The sequence below is a fragment of the Silene latifolia genome, unplaced genomic scaffold, assembly GCF_048544455.1.
Source record: "Silene latifolia isolate original U9 population unplaced genomic scaffold, ASM4854445v1 scaffold_195, whole genome shotgun sequence".
In the NCBI taxonomy this organism is placed as follows: Eukaryota; Viridiplantae; Streptophyta; class Magnoliopsida; order Caryophyllales; family Caryophyllaceae; genus Silene; species Silene latifolia.
The window spans coordinates 1-10,956 of NW_027413159.1; the positions used below are offsets into that span (position 1 = coordinate 1).

Consider the following 10,956-nt stretch of genomic DNA (forward strand, 5'->3'; position numbering starts at 1 on the left):
TGAAAAATCTTTTTTCAAAAGTAATAATACTTCGATGGGCACAGACCCGAGGCTTTTCAGTAATAAGTTGAATTTGTTAGGCACAGACCTGAGATTTTTCGGTAATATTGAATTTGTTAGTGCCAGCCCGGATCTCACATCGTCACCCTCAGGTCGGGCTAGCGCCCAACTTTTGGGTTGACCGGGTTAAGCACTAACTTTTTTTAAAAAAATAGGCTCAACCCAGCTTGGCCTTGGCCCGCTACTAAGTGAGTTGCGGTTAGTGTAGCACCAACCTAACATTGACTCGACCCAACCCGGTTTGGATTTAGTGTCGTGCACCAGGCTCTACTTCCCTAAGCCCAGCACAGTCCTCACCGGCCCAACCCACCACACATCCCTATGTACAAGCTCTTTTTTCTTTGGTATACAACGATTCAATGAAGTGTAAGGACTAACGAGGAGGTCATGGGAATAAGTTCACTAACGAATTTTGAGCTCGAGTTGGAGTTTTGCTTGTTGAGCATAAGTCGAGCAAGTTGAAGCTCGTGTTCGGCTCGGCTCGACTCGTTACCACTAATTTTATTTTATAATACTTAATTCGTTTTAAATTTAAGACGGATATTGACTTAAACAAGATTTGAGTAATTTTTCTTTTTTGGGATATTCTCGTGAAAAGAAAGTCTTCAATTTTTCATTTTCATGATATTTACTCACTTTTTTAAAAAAAAAGTAATAGAACTTATTTAGTTAAATAACTCTTGTTTCTAAAGATCAATACGATAAACGTTTTTTTTTCAAATGCGGATCCACAAGATCTTTAAGAGGTCTTCCGTGTGAAAAAAAGGGTTTTTAGCGAAACGTTTAAATACTCGGGAATATCAAAGTTAATTGTGGAGGGTGATAAGTTTATTCGTTAAAAAATGTTTAACCAACCATAACTACTTGGCGTCAAAGGCAAAAGCGGTGAAATTTTTTTTCAAATCGAGGATGTGAAATTAGGCCCATTTTTTCGAGACGTGATTTGAAAAAACATTTCATTGCAACAAAACTCGTAACATGTAATTCTTTGTCGGACAAAGATTTTTTTCGAAAAACGTGGTTTGATTGATACAATAAAACAAAAAATTCGAAAGGATGAGATAAGGTTAGTATCCCTAATTTTTTAGTTTGCACTTACCTAATCAAAAAAAAAAATAAAAGAAAAAAATAAAGTAATAGAACAAAGTAGTTATATCAGGTCACGAAAGCGTGTTGATAGAAAAAGATGATAAAAGTGGTTGGGCTTGGGTAGGGTAGAACAGGACAAGTAGGTTAAAATTAAGAAGAGGATAGTGGGGCGTATGGGAAGGGGTAGTGAGAGACAAGTGAAGGTGAGTGGAAGAGAGTAGAGCGGGGAAGTCGTAATGTCGTATTGACCACGATTGAGAAAGGTCAAATAAGTCAAGTAAATCAACTGTAAAAAGGGAAAGGAAGACAAGGAGATTTTTATTTATTTAAAAAGTAAAATAAAACTGGAGGAGGAGGAGGAGTTGCAAATCCAGTGCATACTTTAAGAAACGGAAGTAGGGATTATTAATTAATATTAATAAATAAATGGGAGGCGACGAAGGAGGAGGCGGTGGGGAGGAGAAGGCTGAGTTGGAGTACAGAAGGGCTAAAACGTCGGTGTGGTGGGACATAGAGAATTGCCAAGTACCAAAAGGCAGCGATCCACACACAATAGCACAGAACATCACGGCAGCCCTATCCAAGTTGGATTACGGTGGATCCGTATCCATATCCGCATACGGGGATACCAATCGAATCCCTTCTTCCATTCAGCAGGCTCTCTCCTCCACCGGCATCTCTCTCAACCACGTTCCTGCCGGTATTCTATTTTAGATTTTATTACTGCTTTTCATTACTACTACTACTGTATACTATATTTTTATTATTTAATTTGATTTGATTTGATTTGATGATACTATTAATTAGGTGTTAAAGATGCTAGTGATAAGAAGATTCTAGTTGATATGCTGTTCTGGGCAGTTGATAACCCTTCCCCTGGCAATTATCTGTTAATCTCTGGTGACCGTGATTTTGCGAACGCCCTCCATCAACTCCGCATGCGCAGATATAATATACTACTTGCCCAACCTGTGAAAGCCTCTCATGCTCTTGTTGCTGCTGCCAAGAGTGTCTGGCTCTGGACCAGCCTTGTTGCCGGTGGTCCTCCTCTTTCTCGTAATGATTCTCCGCCCCGTCCGCCTCCCAACAATAAGAATTCTAATTCAACTACTACTACTAATGGTAATTACCCACCTTCTCCTCCTCTTTTTACTACACCTGCCTTTGTATATGTCCCCAACACGTCTTCTATTCAACCACCCAAACCTGTTAGAAAAGCCCCTCATGAATTCTTTTGTTCTTTCCTCTGCAGGTTGGTCTGCTTCAGGTGGCTTCCCAGGAAATCTCGACCCCTCTCCCAGGAATAATTCTGACTTTGCACCCAATCACCAGAATTCCTATCCTCTTTTGCCTAGGCCCACCAATGCCTCTGCTCTTTCTGCTACACCCCCTGGGAACTTGTTTCCTCCCGTTGCGCATAACCATTCTTTCCGTCCTCCCCAGCCTAGACCTCAACCCCCTTCACCTCCCATTTTTAATACTGCTCCTGATATTGGTAGACTAAATATATCTGAACGCCCGTGTTATGCCCAAAATTCCGTCAATCTTCCCCAACAAGCTGGAAGAGATATTAAGTTTAATCCTTCCAAATATTCAAGTTCTACCAACCGAAACTTACCCCAAAAAGGGACCAACAACAACCATATCAACTACTCTCAACGCAATACTCTCAACAGGCAAGCATCTGCTCCTGCTCGTACCACACATTCCGTACCTGCACCCCCTGCTGCTTCTACGTCACTCCCTCGTGCGCAGCAAGGGGCTGGTACCATCTCACCTCCTTCCGAACATGAGCAAGGCCTTGCAGGTCTTGTCTTGCTTGCCTTGGACAGCCTCAGAAATGACCTGATTACTCCAACAGAAGCAAACATAGTTGATTGTATAAGATTTGGTGATTCTAGGCATCGGGATACTGATGTCAAGAAGGCTTTGGAATGTGCAATTAACCAAAACATGGTAGAAATACAAACTATGGGTCAAGTTCAGCTTTATCTTCTCAAGAATCAGCCGCGGGTGTGGTCTTGTGTCAATCCTATGGGTGGCAATCCTAATGAGTTCACCAAGGCAACGTGGGATAAGGTTCAGGAGTTCCTTGTTTCTTCGAATGGAAGATCTGCTATAACTGCGTCTGTATGCAGGTGAGAAACAAAGTTCCTAATCATTTTACCTATTATATTTGTTTTCTGGAAGATAATTGCTTCCTGCCTTCCACTGACAATTCTTAATCTTATTCACAGCTATGAAGCTGCATTAATCTTGAAAAATTCGTGCCTGCAAGGCTTTGCACTTGGCCAAGTTATCCGTATATTGAATATGTCAATTGCTTGCAAACGATGGATAAAACATCGTCAATCAGGATGGCAGCCAGTCATAGTCACGTTAAAGCAGGGTGATACTGGTAAAGCTGATTCCTAATAAGGTATCAGCCAGGGTGATAGAAGATAATTTAAGTGGTATGCTTATCCTATCACCTATATTTTTCTGGTTTTATTCATTAGTTAATTACAGAAAATGTCGCTTTAGTGGTACTTCGTAGATTTGTTGCAATATAGTCACTGCAGCTCGAAGGAACATATGATGGGGATTGTTAGCAAGGACGGTGATGATTATGGTTTTATATTTGGAGACTTCATCTTCTCTGGAAAAAGGGAAGGTTACTAGACATTCTCCGAAAGAAACTAAAATTAGTCTTTGAAGAAAATTAAAATTCAGTCTGCTATAGATAACAGCTCTGGGTTATAGTTCTCTAGAAAAAACTCGGGACCAAAAGACTTACGAAACTAGTCGAACTTGTTATGGGCTTCAATATGAATTATCGAACTGTTGTTAGTATTAATATCGGGAAGCTTAGCGTTGCTTGATACGGGCAAGGATATATAGGATAGTATGAAGAACATACTACGTTTCTCGTTGGCTTTGGATAGGACAGCTGGGAGGTTTACAATATTACTAGTCTGGTTGCTTCTTTTTCTGGTATCGTTTATCAACAATGATCTGGGTCGTCAGTTGTCACTGGAACTGGAACTGACAGTCTGCAACTGCTGTCAATGAAGACTAAAGAGAGAAAATAGTAGTTAAAAATATCTTGAAGGACAAAACTTCAACTTACTGGATTCCATGACGATGGATGGATGAGATGAACTATGCTGGAACAATGTGCTTTTTTGCTTGTTACCATTTTGTGACCTTGTTTTGCGACTTGCGAGTGGGAGGCACAAGGCAGAGCTTACTTTTTGAGCAAAATGTTTCTATGAAACGTTGGGAGACACTTTATTTTAGCGCTACGCTGGATGAAATATTGTGGTTATGAAGATATAAACGTGAAATATTGTGGTTATGAAGACTCTTTACTGTTTTAATTCTCGTCCTGTGTAAATTTGCATTTTATTGTGGTTATGAAGACTCTTTACTGTTTTAATTCTCGTCCTGTGTAAATTTGCATTTTATTAGTGTTATTATGAACTTATTCCTTGGCTTGTCATTGTTTTCTTAGTTGGTCTTTGCGTCCCTAATCCTTTAATGGACTGGGGGAAAAGGGTCTGATTGTATCTCTGAATGCATTTCAAATTATGCAAGTACTTTGTGGAGAACTTTCTAAGATTGGTACTTACCTTGCTTTTCTGCTTTGATTGTTTGTCGAATTCTAATGATTTATCTACTATTTTTTTGTCGCGGAGGACGGGGTTGTGCCTCTCTATAACCCTCACTGGCTACCTGGCTGCTACTGGTCTGAGTTACTTCAGGCCGTAGTTTTGAAAGGGGCAAAGTGCACGAAGGCAACAATGGCATAGTAGTGCCTCGCGAAAAAGATGTATTTAAAGCACCTCAATACATTTTCACCAGCGACTCCTTGAACCTTGCTCTTAAAAGTTGTTAAAGTATACCTTTCAAAACTGAGATTTAGATTTGGGAGCCAACAATACTGTGCGCAGACTATGCAGTTGGCTTAGAAAACATAGTGATGACGTAAATCTGGCCGAAAACAACTAAAATCTCAGGTTAATTTTTGAAAGACTTGAGCAAATCACTCCAGCATGTATAGTGAAAGGCAATAAACAAACAGTTTAGAGATGCAATCTCGAGGCCAGGTTGTGGAGTCTGCCAAGGAGCACAACCAGGCAGCCCCAGCAGAATGGTGCGCTAATCATGGGAAGAAAAGAATGGATCAAACAGAAGAGAACCAAATTTCCAAGATTGTGCAAGAGAAATTAAAAGTGTAAATAAATACTTAATGAGCTCTTTTGTGGATATTATAGCCCTAATTTAGGTGGACCTGCAGTTAAACAGTTGTGCAATATCCTTCATGTTTGGGCAGTGTGTAAAATTCATCAACAATGGAAGTTATGGAATTCAGATCATAAGAACAAGAGAGAGGTACGAGTAATAAAGAGTAATAAAATCCATCTGTCTGTCGGCAGCAGGTGCCGTAAGTCTGACAACATGAATATGTTTTCACGTTTATACTTCCTACTCACACTACTCATGCACAGACTATCCCTTATGTGCATCAAATCAATGCAACTCTGATACAAAGTTCATCAAGACGATCCGTTTTGTGTCAATAGAAGTATGGAAGCTGTCTATGACAAGATGACCCTCGGTAGGTAACGGAACGCCATCCATGGGAGCTAGACTATTCATGTCCTGATCAGGGAAGGAAGGGATTATGTGAGGGATTTGATTCTTGTTCCTTTCTGTAAGCCCTGAGAAACAAAACCAAAAAGTAAGAAATAAGAGTCATATACATACATACATACATACATACATAAAAAGGAAGTGGAATAAAGTGAATAAGCAGAAATTGAAGTACACCTGGCAACACTGAAACCTCCAAGTCCGACGGTTGCGAGAATGATGAAAAGGAAGGGCAGGCCAACTAAAGGATGTCTTCCACCTCCATTTGGCCTTGGAACCCCGGTCTTGACAACTCGTGTGTAGGAAACTAAAACAACAAGGCAAAGTAATGAGGAACATCCACATGTAGATGTAGTGAAAAAGGGATACAGGAATTACCGGAATGAGAGCTTTCCTGAGCTGCAAATACGAAAGCAACGCAGAGCATTTAGTTTAGCTACTAAATTAATTGAATCCTTGCGTTTGTTTATATAAATTAATGAGATAATTACCGGTGAAGAGGAGGCAAGTATAGGCTTCTGAAATCTGCAGGGAAAAAGAAGCATCATACTAAAACATAAGCACACAAGAATATTATTATTATTATTGGGTAATTGAATGGTATCGGGAGAAGCGATAAGTGAAATCACCATTTTAAAACGAGATTCAGCGACGCTCCTTTGAGTCTCTGGAAAACGATCAGGGTGAACATCCCAAACCTTGTTTTTATATGCGGCTTTGATCTGCAAATTTAATTGAATTTGAATTGAATTGAATTGAATTGAATTGAATTTGAATTTGAATTAACAATCTGAAACACAAACCTGAGAAGCGGTGGGGCGAGAATGCGGATCAAATCCTAGAAGAAGCCTCGCCTCACCACTCTTCATCTTTCTTTTACTCTTCAACAATCTCTCCCTCCGCGTCTTCCTTTTTGAGCCATACATATGGAGTACTTTACTTTCCCTCCTTAATTACTACCAACAAATGTTACGAATCGGGTGCCAACAGCTAACCCACCCTATTTGAACTAAAACTAGGCCGGGTGGGTTCGGACCCTAAATCGGCTTCAAACTCACCAAAAAAGGTTAAAACTCAAAATCAATAAATATATTTTAAGATCAATGTAAATATCAAATACTTAACAAATATAATAAAAATATAATCGTAAATTCTAAAATAAAATTTGATTAGAAACAAAAACATTGCAAAATATTAAAGCTCGGAATCGGCTTTAATTTGGTAAAGCTCGGCTCGGAATTAGTATTGACGATTTTGAGTCGAGCTTTGACCGAGCTGATTCCAAGGTTTCTATAACTTTTGTTTTTAATAAATGTTATTTTAATGCTATACTAAGGACTAGAATAGAAAGTTATTGAGAAAGTCGATAATATTCCTCTCGTTGATATTATGAAAAGAGAAGGTAGTTCGTAATAACAACAAAAAAGATTTAACGCCAATTTTAATAAAAACACATAAATTGAAAAATTTTATGAGATAAAATATAAGTTTTTCACCTCTCATATTTTCAGGAAACTTTATAAATGTTTGGACTAACTTCTTTTAAAAATTCTCATCATACTCTATAGGTAATTGTCAATTTCAGTGTAATTAAATTCCTACATAGACATCTTCGACTTGTTCAATGAAACTTAATTGAAAATTCTTGGAGCAAGTACAACAATGGTTTTTAGTCTCGACTCTCGAGTTTATCAATAAGAACTATAGAAATAAAGTTCCTCGCGTTCTAGGTAGCAACGAACTAGTTTTTTATTTAAGAATCAAGTTGTTTGTTTGATAATTTCAAAAAAATAAAATTTTGTTAGGGAGATAAGAAAATTAATAGTGAGTTATAATTAAAAGTTAGTTCTTAATTTTAGTAATTGACAAAATATAATTTGACATAAAAAAAGCTTTATATAAGAATTTCATTAGACTTGCTCTTAGGAAATTTTGTTGAGGTTATAATTTTTTTTTTTTTGGGTCTAAACCATCCGGTAATCCGAACCACATTGGGCCGACTAATCCGGATTTCGGGGCGTGTCCAAGGATTACGGTATTTAAACCCCTCCCAATCGCAGTTGTTGAGGTTATAATTGGAGTGCATTTATTCATTTACCATTTACATAATTGAGGTTAGCATCAGAAATCAAAAGAGTCGCAATGTTGGACGATCTCGGGGGATTTATCTCCTCATAATGTTGAATCAAAACTTCAATTTGGGAATTGCTTGCACTAATGAAAAACCAATAATTAGAGTTGTATACAATTTTTAGAGGAGAAAAATGAGGAGATCCAAGAAATAAAAGCGCTGTTTTAATTTCTAAAAATAAGATGCTGAATCTGAGAAAATTTAAAATTAGTAATCATGAATTTTGTGGTATAAAGAGGCACCAAAATAATACTGCTAATGCCACAATTATTAGAGAGGGAAGGGAGAGAGATAGAGCGGTAACATCACATAACTCTCTTTACCTCTGTCTTTGTGTATAATAATTAGGAATTTGCATTTGTTGGAGAAAAATAAAAATAAATATGGAGGGGCGAGCGATGGTTGCAAGGGTAATTATAACCTTATTGATAGTGGTGAATGCACAAGGCCACAAGAATGGAGGAGGTGATTCGACATCAAAGATGTTGGAGACCCTATGTGGAGTCGCAACCTACAAGGATGCATGTATGAAGAGCCTTCAAGCGGCGGCACATAGCCAAGGTGTAACCCCACAAACCCTTGTGGAAAGAGGGGTGAAGCTTGCTTTAGTTGAGATGGAGAAGGCCTCTACCAACCCTGCTCTCAAAAGCTGTAAGCACCTCCTGGAACTAGCCAAGGACCGTCTCCAAGATGCCATGACCCAAGTTTGCGACCCCAATAACTTTAAGGACCAAGCTCAATTGTTTAACATTCGCATCGAGTTGGGTGATGTCAACACCTTCGCTACTACTTGTGTTGATGAGGCTCCTCCTCAGCTCCAGCAACTTTTCAAGGCTGGAACCAGCTCTGCCACCCAACTTAGCGTTGACATGCTCGACGTTGTCACCATTTTTAATCAGCAGCTCTCTCACCAAGTTCTTCTTCCCTCTCACATCACCAACCGTCGCCTTCTTGCCTCTTCTTGATTCATCTACCATTACACCACCACCTTTTACTGTTGCTCCTTGTTTTTTCTATTAATCAATCCATTATGAAACTTATGTAATCTTGCTGCTTGTGATCCAAATTACACAAGTAATCTAAACAAAAACCATAATTACTAATGTATGTATGCTTCTATTTGTTTGCTTAAAATTTGAAACCAGTAGTGATGGATAAAAACAAACGAAACAAGGATAACAGGGCTGAAAATCAAGATATGAAGGATAACTAACATACAAGGGAAACAGGTAATACACAAATTCAGCAGTATTTCATGTAGAATGCCATACTGCCATTAGCTTAGGAAGGAAAATATTTAAACATAGAATTGTGATTAATTTCATAACAATGATTTACAAACAAGTCACCCACCAATTTGAGTATCATCAAATGGAGATACTAAACCTGCATATATAGATCTGCAATTCCTGAGCTATCTTATATACTTGCGTAACATTTGACATTTGACATTTGACAGACAAGTAGGTAGCATCTATCTATTTGGCATATATGAGTGATGATGATTCTGCAAGAGATCGGGTAAAGTTATCCTGCCCATGTTGTTGGGATCGAGCTTACTGAATTGATTGCAAATTTGAGATATATCCTGCTCTCCTATCTTACCCATCTCTTTCAGCTTGTAAATAACATACTCTGATTTTCTGCAAATTTAAGCCAAACAACATTCAACCACCACACCCATAATTATAATGTCTATAGATTGGTAAAACAAGATGTTAGGATATTGTTAACTAGGAAAGCAGGCAGCATACCAAAAGTCAGTTGAGTTGAAGAATGAAAAACAAGACAGTTAGAGTTGAGAAATAAGGAATTGAAATCAAAAGAAGAGGAAGAAGAAGGGTACGTGATGAAGTTATTGTTGTTGATATTAGCAGCAAACAAATCCTGAGGAGTAATGTCTCTCTGGAGAACCCACTTAGCAAGAGTGCGCTGCCGCTTGTCAATTCGAGCCTCGACAAGGAAGAGGAAGGCCCGTGCGACGGCGAGAGTGGAAAGGAGAAGCCAGATGGAGGCGAAGAGGCGACCAGAGAGAGTGGAGAAGGCCCTGTCCCCGTAACCAACGGTGGTGACAGAGAGGGCGGAGAGGTAGAGGGAGTCAATGAAAGAAAATCCCTCAACAAAGAAGAGAAAGAGGGTGCCGATGCCGATGCAGAGAACGAGAACGAAGAGAGCAAGGGCGACCTTGAGGCGGATACGCATGCGGCCTTTGCTGAGGTCGACAAGAAGGAGGTTGCGATGTTGAATGTCAGCGAGAATGGACTTCTCCTGTTGATCAAGGACGTAATTGAGGACAGTGGCGAGAAGAATGTCGATGAAACCAAAGCCGACGAGGACGAAGGCGCAGACAAAGAGCTTAGTGGAGGAGGTGAGGGGAGTGATGTCACCGTAGCCGATGGTAGACATGGTGACAATGCAGAAGTAGAGTGCGTCAACAAGTGGATGTGTCTCAACACCTGTGAACTTATCCCTGTTAAGTCCGTAAACAAGAGCACCCATTAACAGGTATACAATCAGAAGCACACTTGCTTGCTGAGCTGGACTCCTACTCCTACCAATCATCTTTGATTCTTCTAAATCTAAATCTGAATCTTCATCATCATCCTCCTTCTCCTTTGCTGCTTGTGCTTGCATCTCCCTCAGTACAGCCGCCATATCCATGGCCGGAGCTGTTCTACACCTGTGCAGCCCCGACTTCGATCTCGGCAGCTGCTCACTCGGGATTGGGGCACTACATGCCGATGATAATTCCTTGTCTTTTTCTTTTTCAATTTCCTGGGGAAATGAGGATGAGGTTGATGATGATGATGATGATGATGATGATGATGATATAGGCAAGAAGAGAGGCTGCCTTTCCTCCTCCTCCCCCATCATCATCATCCTCCTATCACTTGCTTATTTTTCGACTCCCTCAACTTATACTCCCTAACACGCCTTTTTATTTATTTTATTTATTTATTTATTTTTCCCAGATTTATTTAAGTTACATTTCTCACTATCCCACCAACCAACACATTACACGCCCTCATTTCTTTGACTTA

General features: G+C 39.4%; 3 protein-coding genes across 3 annotated transcripts; 1 reads left to right on the forward strand and 2 right to left on the reverse strand.

Moving 5' to 3' along the window:
* The first annotated feature begins 1,225 nt into the window (after nt 1–1,225).
* LOC141638194 (uncharacterized) lies at nt 1,226–4,766 on the forward strand. Its single transcript, XM_074447599.1, has 4 exons — nt 1,226–1,849; nt 1,957–2,271; nt 2,402–3,287; nt 3,387–4,766. The coding sequence occupies exons 1-4, from the start codon at nt 1,576–1,578 to the stop codon at nt 3,562–3,564; spliced, it is 1,653 nt and encodes a 550-aa protein (XP_074303700.1). The 5' UTR covers nt 1,226–1,575; the 3' UTR covers nt 3,565–4,766.
* A 690-nt stretch (nt 4,767–5,456) lies between these two features.
* On the reverse strand, nt 5,457–6,753 carry LOC141638195 (uncharacterized). Its single transcript, XM_074447600.1, has 6 exons — nt 6,588–6,753; nt 6,414–6,506; nt 6,276–6,309; nt 6,163–6,183; nt 5,962–6,091; nt 5,457–5,852 (listed from the first exon to the last, which is right to left on the reverse strand). Exons 1-6 carry the CDS (start codon nt 6,708–6,710, stop codon nt 5,798–5,800), a joined length of 456 nt encoding a protein of 151 aa, XP_074303701.1. The 5' UTR covers nt 6,711–6,753; the 3' UTR covers nt 5,457–5,797.
* Nucleotides 6,754–9,166: 2,413 nt separating this feature from the next.
* LOC141638196 (two-pore potassium channel 5) lies at nt 9,167–10,885 on the reverse strand. Its single transcript, XM_074447601.1, has 2 exons — nt 9,762–10,885; nt 9,167–9,558 (listed from the first exon to the last, which is right to left on the reverse strand). Exons 1-2 carry the CDS (start codon nt 10,793–10,795, stop codon nt 9,390–9,392), a joined length of 1,203 nt encoding a protein of 400 aa, XP_074303702.1. The 5' UTR covers nt 10,796–10,885; the 3' UTR covers nt 9,167–9,389.
* Nucleotides 10,886–10,956: the final 71 nt, after the last annotated feature.